This window comes from Euleptes europaea, chromosome 5, assembly GCF_029931775.1.
Source record: "Euleptes europaea isolate rEulEur1 chromosome 5, rEulEur1.hap1, whole genome shotgun sequence".
Taxonomy (NCBI): domain Eukaryota; kingdom Metazoa; phylum Chordata; class Lepidosauria; order Squamata; family Sphaerodactylidae; genus Euleptes; species Euleptes europaea.
This window is the reverse complement of record NC_079316.1, coordinates 26530476-26545180: the sequence shown is the minus strand read 5'-3', so window position 1 is coordinate 26545180 and position 14705 is coordinate 26530476. Positions and strand designations below refer to the sequence as shown.

Genomic DNA, 14705 nt, shown 5'->3' with positions numbered 1-14705 from the left:
TTATTTCGGTGACTGTTCCACACCCACCGTCCTGGTAAGCGAGCTCGCTACTCTCCCAATGTGGGACTGCATAGAAGCCACGCAGATGAAAAACAGAGTTTCACTTACCTGTAACTGTTGTTCATCTGGTGGATCTTCTATGCAGGCACACATCCCTCCCTCCTTCCCTGCTGTGGGACCCCTCCGCTAGACCAGTGGTTGGTTCCGTGGCGGCAGGTTGGAGAACTGGAGGGAAGAGTGCTCCCTCCTCCTTGGGTCATGTGACCGTGGGCGGGGAGATTGCATGTCCCAAGGGGAGGGGGAGCACTCTCTTTTAGATTTTGCTAGAAGCTGACAAATCTTATCCGTGGCTGGCCTGCGCAGTCCCAATGTGTGCCTGCATAGAAGATCCACCAGATGAACAACAGTTACAGGTAAGTGAAACTCTGTTTTTCCCAGCAATGACTAGTTAGGAGAATTACTAGAGAATTGCAAGGCAACAACTATAGTGAAAAAGCTTCATGTGGCTTTGTCAGACTTACAGAACTGTATTGTCAAATAAAACTGGATGGGGGGGGTGAGGAATAATGAGAGGGAAGTAAATTTGAGAAATACAGTGGTGAATAGTGTATCTGTTGAGCCTTTGGAGGAGAATGTCTGTGCTAAAGATCCCATTGACCTGGCATGTGCTGATGAATGGCTCCCCCCCCCCTTTGTCTTCACCAGTCCCCTATTTCTAACATCCAAGGTTATGTACACCTGGTTTGAATTAGTCTGTAGAAGACAAATTAGTTTACTCTTCTGTAACTATATTGGTATGGGGTTGGATCAACAGATCCCCTTGTGCGAAGGAAAGACTCTTGTTTTCATTCAGAGAGAGGTCTGGTGTTTCTGTGAATTTCAACCTCCATCTGCAGTTCTCCACACTATATCCACAATGTTCCTGAAGGCCCCCTGGCTCACAGGAACAGCTTTTGGGGGTCTGTAGAGGAGGAGGAAGGAGAAAACTGTGGTTCCCTCCTCACCTATGTGTCCTTAAAATTCAGAATTTTTTTTTAAAAAAAATTACACTCCTTGCACTCCTTATCTGAAGAAGTGAGCTGTGACTCATGAAAGCTCATAGCCTGCCAGAAATTTTTGTTAGTCTTTAAGGTTCTACTGGACCCTTGCTCTTTCCTACTGCTAGAGACCGACTAACATGGCTACCCATCATGATCTAAGTCCTTGCAATAAACAAGCAGGAATATTAATACTGTCAAAACTGCTACATCTCTACTTAAAGTTTTCACTTATCTTTCAACTTACAGGTCACACTCGAGGCCTCATCAGCGTTCCTATAGCCGAAGTAGCGAAAGGACCAGTCACCGAAGAACTCGAAGCAGATCTCGCGATAAAGAAAGACGTAAAGGCAGAGATAAAGAGAAAGCAAGAGAGAAGGACCGGGTCAGAGGGAAAGAGAAGGACCAACATCACACCAAGATAGGGTAGGTAACAAAGAAAATTCAACTTAAATAAACAAGAAGCTAATTTTGATATGAATGCATTGTTTTATGCCCCCTAGTTTTTTGAACTGTTTGTTCTTCCTTTTGATAACAATGATTAATCAGCTAGATTTGAGTCCAGTGGCACCATAGAGACCAACAAGATTTTTTTAGTATAAGCTTTCGAGGGTCAAAGCTCCCTTTGTCAGATACCCCTAATGATGGGAGGGTATCTGATAATGCGAGCCTTGAGTCTTGAAAGCTTATATCCTCAAAATCTTGTTGGTCTCGGGCAGAGCAATCCTCAAGGGGGAGGGGGAGAAATGGTCTCAGGAGGCGGCGTAACCTCTGTGCCGGCATTAGTGCCACTTGTGCTGGCTAATCTGGCACTAATGCTGGTGCGGGGCCACTTATGCCAGCAGCCACACATGGATGCTGGCACAGCCACCGCAACAGCGTTTCCCTGGTGCAAGGACTTGCATCGGCACCAAAGGGGGAGTTCCCAGGGGCTGGGCTGATTTTAGTCAGCTCCCTAAGCCCTTTTCCCCCAGGAACGTCCCCTTTTGCCGGTGTGAATGTGTGTCTGAAAAAAAAGAGGCGCAGCCCCGTGGAACTGTATGGAGCAGTTTTCCGGGGTTTTCAGTAAAATAACATTTTTGGCTTGCTGTGCCTGGCAGCAAACCGATCAGGTGGCGGCCCACCTGTGCTGTCCCCGGGCGCGTTTACTACCCCCCCGCCTTAGGATTGCGCTGTAAGGTGCTACAGGACTTGAATCTCGCTGAACAAATTGGTGATCGTAGAAACGCTCCATATTGCCTTGCAAATGTTCACGTGAGATAAACAATTCTGACTACAGGATTCAGAATCCATATGTGGTCTCCAGATCCAACGTGAAACAACCAAAAAGAACAATAGAAAGGAACAGCAAAAGAAAAATTACCAAATATATTCAATATTTGAATGTTGAATATGCAGATATTCTCATGATATAAAGAATTCTGACTCGATTTCCCTCTGGGTTGTTCAAATTCTCAGTAATCCTGCAAGGTAGACTAGAATTATGATTCCCATATTGTAAATGAAGATCTGAGGCCAAGAGGTGGTATATTCTCATAGGCTACCAAGCAGAGGTGAGATTTGAGTTGGGGACTTCCTAAATCACGTGTCAGTCTGTTAGCCAGTATGCAATATTAATTTTGTGAGTTTCAGAAATAAATTTGGACAAAATAGTTATGCATTGGTCAAGAAGAGTTGAATCTGAAATGCCCAGTAAGCAAATATGAGTTCTTCTATGTAAATGTTGTTGATTAGGTGAAGATGTTATTTCATTGCCCTTGGTGTGCTGGCTTATCCAGATTTTCAGTGGTATTTGTGCCTTGAGCATTTGCTTAAGCAATTTTCAAAAAAGTGTTCAGAGAGCTTTTCTTCCAACCTTGTTATGTTTGCACTGTATGATTTGATAAGTGTCCATCCAAGGATGTCAGAAATGCTGGTAACTGTGCTGAAGAGGATAAGATAAGCACTATAATATGAAGTGAATTGCAGACAGATTGTTGTTTTCTAGGAATATAGTCTTTAAAGTGAAATTCTATAGCCGTGTTTATACAGAAGCTTTGTCATTTAAACAAAGATTTGTAGCAGTATACAGAGTGTCAAATAGATGCTAGTAACAAGAATTTATCTAAATATTTTATTGTTGTGAAGTTAGTGTTCCTCTGTATCCATTGTATATTTGCACCAAGAACAATCACTAACAATATACCATCTTAAATTTTATCATTTAGATCTAAGAATAATTGTAAAGATTATTGATATCAGTTCATGATGCACGAATAATTACATGGGGCTGTCAATTTTACGTGTTTAATGGCAGTTCATCTAGTGCTCTTAAAAACAACTTGCTTTTTTGCTTTAATGTAAACTGACTAATTCAAAACGGTTTTAGTTTTTGTAAATTTTAAACTACTTATATGTAAGAAAGTGGTTAAGAGCTTATTAAAGGTAAGATAACGCTCCTTTTCTATGAAATGTTGGTGGTGTTTCTGAAGTGACATATTCTGTTATTGAGGCAGTCAGTTGCCTGGCACTACAATTTGTACTGTAGCTAAGATGCTCGGTCTGAGAGTATAATTGGAACCTAACCATGATGATTTATTGAAGCAAATAGTGTTTCTTTGCGTGGCCCACATTTCACCAGATGTTTTTAGTTTGGGGGGGGGGGAAGAGTTCTTTAATAGATCTCTTTTGTGTGCCATTTATGAAGTGGAGCCTTTACTCAAACAAAACTTATCAATAGGCATTTTGGAAAAGACTGTTCTGAGCTGGGCACAGCTTTTCTATTTGCATGTAGTTTCAAACTCACAGTTAGCTAACATTTGTTCGAGGTTACTGCTGGCTCTGATACTGCTTAAATGCACTGATTGGAATTTGAAGACAGTTTGTTTTAACTGGAATCTCTTGTTTTTACTTTTCTTGCCCCCCCCCCCATTATTTATCTCTTTGCATCCAAACTTCCTCTGTGATTCTGTGTGGGTCTTTGTATTCTATTTATTAATTTTGAAAATTTTGTAAGTTGTCTCATCAGACGTGCTTGGGGTGCCTTTTGTAAAGCATTATACAGGTCGTGTTACATTGCTAAAAAGTGCTGGACTGTCCATTGTAAGAGCATTTTGGAACTAGCCTGTAGACCCATTTCTCAGGGAACTAGATGTTCTCCACTAGGTCTTCCCTGCCATCAAACTGTGTCTCTGCCTTGAGCCCCACATGCTAGAAGCTTTTCCACGGACATTTCTCTCTAATAACAATGCGTTAAGGGGCAAGACTGATGATAAATAATCTGTGGCAGATGCTATGACGGGGTGAGGTTAAAGCCCAGTGCACAGAAACAGCCCCGGACAGCCACTAAATGTGCGGGGAGAGGAGGGGTGAGCGTGCTGGCCCCACCCCCTGCCTCCATGCTGTCACCTGGTTGTGTGCAGGGGCCATTGTGTGGAGGAAGCAGCTGCACGAATTCTCCCTCCCTGTGACCAGTGATGCTGGTTTTAGAACGTTGCCCACTGTGGGAAGCGAGAGTTCGCATGGCCACTTCCTCTGCACAGTTGCTTCTGCAGATGTCCAGGCAGACATGTTGGGGCAGGGGCCAGCATGCACACTCATTCTCTTTCTTCCCACGTGCTCAGTGAATGCGTGGGGCTGACCTGTGCACCGGCCTCCTATCTGTTATTGCTTATATCTACATAGGTGTACCATTATTTTCTGTTCGCTGTAATATTTGTTACCTTTTAAAACATTTATAGCACTTCATAACACTAGTTCGTTCTCTCTCTCTCTCTCTCTCTCTCTCTCACACACACACACACACACACACACACACACACACCGTTTACTTATATGCAGGTCTTTGAAAATGAGAATTTTTTACAGTTTAGAAACACTTCAAATATTAATGGGCTACTGAATGGAATTGGCACAGGATGTTCTTGATGTAATTTATCCCTTATCTGCCTTTTAAAGTGGAATAGAGTTTTCATTTAATCAAATGTGATCAAAGAGTATCTACACAGGGAATATGGATCTGAGAAACTTTCGTTGTTACAGCTATTTGTCATTTTGAAGATTTAGGTTGCTATCAGCAACATGTTACTATTATTTAGTGCCTGGTTTCCATCCCCGTTTGGGTATGAAAGGAACACAGTACAAAGGTATTTTCGTGGTAAGATCTTCAGACGGTGATTCTAAATTCTGTATCAGGCCTTAGCGACTCTGAGACATGTACTTGCTTGAGGATTAGCAGAACATAACAAAATATTATTATCTCAGATCTGTTTTAATTCATCATTTTGTATGCTCTTCTTGTTACAAACAGTTATGAGCAAGGCCTGCAACAAAATGTTGCACCATCAGGCACAAGTCTTAGCAAGCTACTCATCCACCTGCTTGCCTTAGTGGGGTAGCAAAAGTAAGCTATAGTGCAACCAGACCAGAAACTTAGGAATTCAGCATGGTAGAAGAAGAAGAGTTGGGTTTTATACCCCGCTTTTTCTCTACCTTTAAGGAGTCGCAAAGCGACTTACAATCGCCTCCCCTTCCCCTCCCCGCAACAGACACCTTGTGAGGTAGGTGGGGCTGAGAGAGTTCGGAGAGAACTGTGACTAGCCCAAGGTCACCCAGCAGGCTTCATGTGGAGGAGTGGGGAAACCAACCTGGTTCACCAGATTAGAGTCTGCCGCTCATATGGAGGAATGGGGAATCAAACCCGGTTCTCTGGATCAGAACTTTTTCCATTCACGACCCCTTTTCGCCCAAGAAATTTTTAAGCGACCTCAGGTATATAGGTATATTAAATAGGTATACAAATCTTTTACCATTGCCATTTTTTTTGCTACCCCCACATTCAGTTACCCGACCCCATATGGGGTTGCGACCCACAGTTTAAGAAACTTTGCTCCAGATTAGAGTCAGCCGCTCTTAACCACTATATCACTCTAGGAGAGGGGTATGTTAGGGAGTTCCCCCAAATATGTAGAAACTTCTATTTTTTGTGTCCTTGTTTTGCAGTCTGTTTGGTTGGCGTAAGACTACCCACTTTGCTGTTAGAGTGAATGATCTAATATGGCAAGCTACTTGAAGGCAACTTTCATTGGGGAAAAAACTAATGTTGGGGGTGGGAGGAACATGGCTGCTGCTGTTGCTGCCGATGGGTTGAGGAAGCCAATTGTGGCAGGAGTAGCCTGAGTGAATGGTGAATTTGCTGTGAGTCCAATGGGGGCACATTTCAACTGTGTATCACTCCCTGCCCCGCCCTAGTTCCAACTCCAGCAAGGAAACTTAAAGGGTAGAATGGTTGGGGCACAGAAGGAGGAAGATAGAGAATTTGGGCAGATCTCCTGGAAATGTCATACAGAGGTAATCAGTTGCCGGCTGGAGTGTGACCGAGAGCTCTGTCTGAAGCTAAGATGCAGATATGCCCCAGGCAGAAGGGTGGACAGAAAAGCTGGCTGCCTGGGAGGGAAGAAGGCAGGCATGGAGATAGATAAGGCATAGGCAAGCTGACAGCTGGACATACAAGGAAGGCCAGAGTCTGCTAGTTGCCTTAGTAACAAGTCATTCCTGATCCATGAATGGTTATAGCCAGACCAATTCAAGTCAGATTATTGAGGTGACTGATGGCCTTGATAAGGAGCCTTGCTGGGCCCTGGAAATACTTTTTTTTTTCTTGCTCCAGACTCAAGTGGCTCATCCCAAGAAGTAAGTGTGTATTGGCCAGAAGGTTTCAGGTTCAAGTGCTGACCAATCCTGATAACTGCTTTTTTATCACTTGTGCCCTCCAGTCTCTGTTGGTAGGTTAGTGTGCCCGATGAAGGTGTCGTGCCACTCCTGTGTCAGCCTGCCAACTCTCTACTGGTTCACAATGAATATGTGATTCATCTATCCCAATTCTTCTTCTCTCTAGGTGTTAGATGGAAACTTTCGGAATTGTTGAGTTGTCAGGGACAGATGTCAGGATCATGACGGAGGATTTGGTTGTGAGTAGCAAGTAAAACTGACCTAGGGAAAGTTCAGGGAAGAGTTGACTAAAGAAGTGGGCCTTAAGGAACTGAAAAGAAAATATTGCAGACACAGAACCAGCATTCCATATGAAGACGAGTTTGTTTTTGTATGCCGACTTTCTCTACCTTTTAAGGAGAATCAAACCAGTTTACAATCTCCTTCCCTTCCTCTCCCCACAACAGATACCTTGTGAGGTAGGTGGGGCTGAGAGAGTTCGGAGACAGCTGTGACTAGCCCAAGGTCACCCAGCTGGCTTCATGAGTAGGAGTGGGGAAACAAATCCGGCTCTCCAGATTAGAGTCCGCCACTCATGTGGAGGAGTGGGGAATCAAACCTGGTTCTCCAGATTAGAGTCCGTTACTCTTAACCACTTCACCATGCTGAGCAGTTAATGGGAGATGGGTCTATAGTAGAAGACAAAGAACTGGAGCAAGAATACGCATAAGGGAAAAAATATAGTAGGTGCACAGAGGTAGAGAACTGTAGACTAAAACTTGCCTCAGAGCATGACAGTAAATTCAGTGTAAAACATTTAGAAGTATCTATGTGATCAGAGTGACTGCGACTGATTCCCTTGCTACAAAGTCCTCTTTCTGTGAATACATCAGAGCAATACCTCCCCCCCCCCCCCGTTTGGGCATATTTTTTCATCTTTGCAAGATATGGGTGTTGTTTTATGTTAATTCTGAGGTGTTTTAATTAGCAAGACCGGCCTCCTTACGTCAGATCAAAGATTTAATTGGAGAATGCTGAATGGGATCTGATACCCAAATGTTTCCCACGAAATGTTTATGATATGCTCACTAATATCTTATGAAATGCTGTCATAAATAAAACTGTATTTGCCACAAAAAAAAGAGGAACAGAATACATTTGGTGAGGTAGCATCATTTTGCTTGTAAAATTCAGAAATTATGAGAATAGACCAACTAGTGGGAATTGGTAAAACATGATGTTACAATATATTTCTTTTTTCTTCATAAGAGCCAAAGCTAGCAGTTTTCAAAGGGACAGCAGGAAATTATGCACTTTGTATTCTGTGCTGGTCTGCAGATATTCTGGTTTGTTTCTTTATTTGTTTTGCATACTATAGCTCTTGATTTTTTCAGATTACAATTTTCCCCCCATGTTTCCCATAATCTTTTAGTGAAAATATTAATTTATCTTCTGCAGACTGAAAACACCAAATTCACTTTATATTTTGGTTAATATATGAATAAAACCTTTAAAAAAGCATTCCTTTATTATTGATTGTTAAGCATATAGATATTATACATATCTAGTTCCCTAGATAAGACATGAACTGATTGTCATGTATCACCTTACACTTATACTATTTTCAACCACATTATTAAAGTATTTTTTTGGAGTAACAGTAATTTTGTAGTTTGCACAGGTGTGCAACTTCATAGCTGATTAAAATGGGGGCTGAACAGTTCGGTAATACAAATAAGCCATGAAATTGTTTGTTATGTTGTAGTTTTTAAGTTGGCAGGGAGGTCTGAGGCAGAAAAGCAAAGCGAGTGAATATCTGAGCTGTATGTTCTATCCCTTAAACAAATTGAATATTCTTAGTAAAGAAGTCGGTCGTGTTTCACCCTTCCGTTCAACTTAAATTATTCTTTTTTTAATCAACGTATACTCCCAGCGATTACCCAAAATACATAAATGGGGGTCAGAAAAACATTTTAAAACTCTGTTATTTTCTCCAGTCAAGGTCCAGGATAACCCTGTCTACCTGAGTGGTCAAACTTCTGCAAGCAATCAGATACTGTGGCAGAAGCCACAACCAGACCTCATTCAGTCAGTAAAGTTGCCTTGAATAAGAAGCAATAAAAGGATGCAAGTGATCCTGCAGACATTTTATTTATATTCAACATACTTGCCAATATCCTGCTAATTTATCATACGCCTAACAAGTCAGTTGTTTCTCCATCTGTCCCACCCATCAGTGCTGTCCACCCTTTCCCAGTGTCCCATCACCTCGTCTCCTAAGTCCTCCTAACAAACTTGCCTCCTTGAGAAAATGTCTGTCCTTGTCGTGCTGAGAATGCTACAGGCAGAGCATGGTCGTGAGGTCAGAATTTCAGTGTGACCAAGATATTGAAATTCTGTGCTGCCTTTAACACACATTACATTTATATATGCCTGTTCCACAGGTTCTGTGGGTGTATGTAAAATGCCTTCAAGTCGCAGCCGACTTATGGTGACCCCTTTTGGGGTTTTCATGGCAGGAGACTAACAGAGGTGGTTTGCCAGTGCCTTCCTCTGCACAGCAACCCTGGTATTCCTTGGTGGTTTCCCATCCAAATACTAACTAGGGCTGACCTTGCTTAGCTTCTGAGATCTGACGAGATCAGGCTAGCCTGGGCCATCCAGGTCAGGGCTCCACAGGTTTTAGGTAGACAAAAATTATAAAATCCGCATGGGTCACTGAACTACTTCGTATGGAGACAACAATCTCAGCCTCAGCTATGTGTATGGTTAAATGTTTGTAATTTTTTAAAAAAGTGTAATAAAATATATTTTTTAAAAACCCACACAATTTCAGCCTCAGACGACAGGTTCTGTAGTCTGGTTAGTGTACTAGATAAGGACTAGATCAGTGGCCAGTGACATGAAGTGCCTTTGTTAAACAGTCATGTCTCTTTTTTGAGAAGTACCGCTTTTCTGACTGTGATTATATTATGCTATGCGGATGGATAGGATCTATGTTCTGCAGCTGATTGGGCCTGAGGAATAGGCTATTTTGGATTTATTTGGAGCAGAATTTTTCAGAGCTTTGCTGTGAGCACTTAGTGGGTGACCTAAAAATGCTTGATTATAATATGCTCTGTAATGGATTTGCGTGTATTGATCTATAACCTGCTTTTCTCCCCCATTTGGGACTCCATGCTTATAATATCTGTACATATTTAGCAAAGTAAGCTTTCCTTGCTAGTAGAATATTTTTATTGTGCTTCAGGCTGAAAAAATTATAAGATGAAGCCATGGTAAGCATCACTTATATCTCTTGCTCACCCCCTTTGTTTAACGTCTGTGCAGCAGAAACTTGTGCTATACTCCAGTTTGAATAAGTTTAAAATTTAATACCAACACCTGTCCCTCTTGCCTTGGGTCATCTTTTTTTGGGGGGGGGGCTGAATTCTGGATGAAGGACTTTCCAAGAAAATGTATTTTGGCAAAAAACTTTTTAACTTGGAATCAGCTAATTTCTGTGGTTGGCATTTTCTGCGTCACTAAGCCCCTTAGTTATCTAGTGGCACTTGCTGACCATGGTTTTTATAAAGGACTACCTCTTGATGGGCTTTCAGTACTTGGCAGAAGACATTAAAAACCAACAAGGTTGTTGGATTACTCTGAATTTGACAGCAGTCATACACTCTTGGAGCTTGTCATATTTTTCTTTACCTCTTACTACTTTATGCAGCAGGAAGTCATTTATGCTAATTTTGCCTCATTTGCATGTAGGTTATAAGAGTGCTGGGGTAGAAAGCATGCTCAGAGCTCCTTTTAAGTGCCTGTTTAGATCAAAGGGGACCATGTGATAGCTGTTGTCTGACTCCAAGCTGTGTGGTGTTGTTTTCATTAAACATTTATCTTACTTTCAACGTGACAGCAGGCAACTCTGTGCTTGGGTAGCATGTTTCTATGCAAAATTTATTGGAAAAGACGCGATGTTGTAAAGAGATCTTGTTGTCTTTCACAAGTGGCGAAGGGTGAGGGCTTGACTGGGTGAATACTGTTCAGAGAAGCTGCACCGCAGCAGCAACAGCATTGTTTACTTAATTAGTGATGGAGTCTTGTTACTTTCTGCTTAAACTTTGACTGCTTATGTGTTTCGCATGCAGTATTTTAAGTAACTTTTTGTGGAGTCTTGCCCATTGTTGCCTGCATTGACTGTTGCATTACCCCAGTCCCAGAATTTATTAGCTCTTTTCAGAGACAACAAGCATTTACTTATTTACTTTATGTATTGTCCACCTTTCTCTCTGGAATTCAAGAGCACAAGATATCCAACAAACAATAAAATAGGACTAGGGTCGCAAAAATTAGTAACAGTACCAAAAAAGTATCAGATGCGGTATGCCATACAGTTCAAAAATTGAATTACAAAAGTAGAAAACAGTGCAGTAAGAGAATAATACAATAAACAGTACTCTATTTCCAATCATGTCCCATTTATAAAAGCACCCTTCGTTCCACTGTACTACTGCCTTATTCCCTTTATAGAAACGACAGAAGTATGGGGGCTTTCTTGACATCCCTAGGTAGGCCATTCCCAAGGTGGGAGCCACAACAGAGAAATCATGTATGTGGAGCAGTATTCATGGTAGTAGTCTCCAATCTGACCATCATACCTTCATTGGAAGATGTGCACAGCTCTCTTCTTGTGATTGAAACCCCTGTTTTTCCAGGCTTCATAATCACATAGAGAGATGTATATATTTACACATGGATATAATCTACGTATACCTTCTAAAGCAGGGTACCAACCTTTGAGAGCCTGTGGGCAACTTTGTAATTTTTGAAAGAGGGTGGTGATCATCACCCTGAAATGGCTGCCATTACTCTGCTCAAGAACAATGGATCAAGGAGCTTCTAAGGCAGTGATGGCGAACCTTTTAGAGACCGAGTGCCCAAACTGCAACCCAAAACCCACTTATTTATCGCCGAGTGCCAATGCGGCAATTTAACTGAATACTGAGGTTTTAATTTAGCAAAAACAACTCATATGTTAACATCTTTTGCCTTAAAAGAAAAACACAATAACAGAGCTTTCAATGATACAAACAACTTTTTATTGAAAGGTAAAAGTTTGCATTTGGCATGCTTTTGAACAATTAATGTGATTTTTGCTGTTGTGTGCATGCTGATAATTTGTCCACCCTTGGCTCATACTTTGTAAGTTTGAGAGCAGCACATGCAGCACTCAGGTCATCTGTTAATCTGTTTCTGGTGTCAGATTTGATATACCGTATATACCCATGTATAAGCCGACCCGCGTATAAGCCGAGGTGCCTAATTTCTCCCCCAAAATGGGGAAAAATTAGGCACCCGCGTATAAGCCGAGGGTCGGCTTATAACCCCTCCCCCCCCGCAGGCTTACCTCAATCCAGGTGCGCAGGCCGGCGCCGGCCGGCAGGGTCCTCGCTCCGCCTGGCAGGGGCGACGACGGGGCCTCCAGAGGCCTCTGGAGGCCCTTCCAGGCCGGCGCCGGCCGGCAGCAGCCTCGCTCCGCCCGGCAGGGGCGGCAACGGGGCCTCCAGAGGCCTCTGGAGGCCCTCCCAGGGCGCTCCTGGCCGGGGGAAGCCACGCGGGCACGGCAGCAATGGCGGCGGAGGCGGTGATGGCGGCGACGGTAAGTTCCCCCTCCCTCCTCTCTCCCTCCCTCCCCCCTCCCCTACCGTATTGACCCGCGTATAAGCAGAGGCCGGCTTTTTCAGCCCTTTTTTTGGACTGAAAAACTCGGCTTATACGCGAGTATATACGGTAATTCAAAGCTGAAAACAGCTGCTCACAAGCATAAGATGATCCAAACAAAGTAAGGAAAGCAATCCCAAGTGCTTTCATTGATTTAAAATTATTTGGCAGAGAATTCCACACTTGAAGGATTTCATTTTCAGAACTAACTGTGCTATCCTTTGTCATCCGTTCTATCTTCTCAAGTGTTTCACGCAGGTCATAGAATTTATTTTTCCAGATAGAGCTTTCTTGAAATTCTATTAGCTCCATTTCCAGATTTTCTAAATCTAACCAGTGTAGGCAGGAAAGATCAAGTTCTTCAAATTTGGCTTTATCTGGTGAAGTAAGAAAACACAGGGTTGTCTCCATCTTACGAAACTGTAAAAATCTGTTGCTGAAATTCACCTGTGCAGCTGCTACAATACTAGAAAATTCCTTGTAGATTTCCTGATGGCTTGTAGGATTGTCTGCAAATGTTGTAGAATTTTCTAAATGCATTTTTAGTTTTGGAAAATATTTCAGCTGCCCACTTTCAAGGTCTCTTTCAAAAACCTGCAGTTTTCTCTCAAAAGTTTTGATATCACAAAACATCCTTTCTGCTGTTTTCCCTACGCCTTGTAGTTGTTTGTTCAGTACATTGAAGTGTTGTGTAAAATCTGTAAAAAACATGAAGTTGGTAAGCCAGGCCATATCAGTGAGCTGTGGATATTCCTGCCCTTTTTCATTCATAAACAGCCGAATTTCATCCAAGCAGGCTACAAATCTCTCCAGGACTCGTCCTCTGCTCAGCCACCGGACATTATTGTACATAAGTAGACAATTGTACTGTGCCTGAACCTTCTCAAGAAGTGCTTGAAACTGTCGACAATTCAGAGCACGAGCCATGATGTAATTCACCATTTTTGTGACATCTTTGAGGACATCATCAAATTTTTTGCTGCTGTCCCTGGCACAAAGAGCTTCTTGATTTATAATGCAATGGAACTGAATGACTTGATGTTTTGTTTCTTTAACAAAGAATTGTATGAAACCAGATGTTTTTCCCACCGTAGAAGATGCCCCATCACTAGTAATTGAAACCACTTTTTCTGGTCTTATGTCTTGTGACAAAAAAGCCTCCATCACAGCATTGTAGATATCTATCCCTTGTGTTCTTTTAGGCAAAGACACCAGTTTCACCAGCTCTTCTCTCATGATGTCACCAACAGCATAACGCAAAATTACTGCTAGCCTTGCATGATTATTTATATCTGTGCTTTCATCCAAGCACATGGAGTAAGGCTGCCTTTTGTAAGTCAGTGGTGAGCTGCTGACAAACATCACTTGCCATGCGCTGGACTCGATCTTTAACAGTATTTCTGCTAAGTGGCATCTCAGAGATGCGTTGAATAATTTTATCCTTGTTTGGGAAATCATGAAAAAGGGAATTACTCCCAGACAACATGGCTGTTTTGATAATATCCCCATCAGAGAGGGGCTTACCATGTTTTGCTATGCACAGTGAAATTTGAAAACTGGCAGCTGTCAGATGATTTGTTCTAGAAAGAGTTGGAAATTTCTTCTAGAAATGAGGCTTGGGGAAAGCTAGGTAGACAGACAGAGATACATCCTGGCATGACAGGAGGGTCAAAGATATGGCCCACGTCTGAGAACAAAGCCACTGTAGTACCAGCCACATGGGACACCTGAAGCTTCATGGACCTTTGTCTGTCAAGGTCAGTACTGTCTACTCACTGCAAAGCAGGTGTTCTACCATTGAACCATGTCCCCCACCCCCAGCTCCTCAAGTACTTCTGAATTCTATAGATTTCAAGGGGAAAAAAGTATTTTCTCCTATTTAGCTCTCAGACTGAAACCAAGAGGACTAAAGGCCAAACCACGCATTAGGTTAAAGATCCATTACTAGATCTCCACATGGTTTTTTCACCCTAAAATGCAGCCATAGGGAAGACCAAACTGGGCTGGGAGGATATTAACTTTCTTCATTTTCCCAATTAAAAATGTCCTCCCCAACTGGGTGGCTATTTTTCCTGGTAGACAAATCTTTTTCTGTCTTCTTTCCTTGCTAGGAGATAATTGTACCTGGTGTGGAGGGGAGGGTTCAGCTGAGACGTTAGTACCTTGTTGTCTCTGTAAAGGGCCTTTTTAAAACAGCTGCACCCTGGGACCAAGTTCAGAGTTATATATATAGGTGAGTCAGCGCTTAACATTCTGCAAGGGGAAAAAAAA

At 42.4% G+C, this 14705-nt stretch overlaps 1 protein-coding gene across 1 annotated transcript in view; it reads left to right on the top strand.

The window, feature by feature from the left end:
* The window catches only part of RSRC1 (arginine and serine rich coiled-coil 1), a 270622-nt gene that overhangs the window by 51923 nt on the left and 203994 nt on the right, over window positions 1–14705 (top strand). The window contains exon 4 of the mRNA XM_056849746.1: window positions 1287–1463. Coding sequence (XP_056705724.1) covers window positions 1287–1463 — 177 coding nt within the window. The remainder of the gene's footprint in view (window positions 1–1286; window positions 1464–14705) is intronic.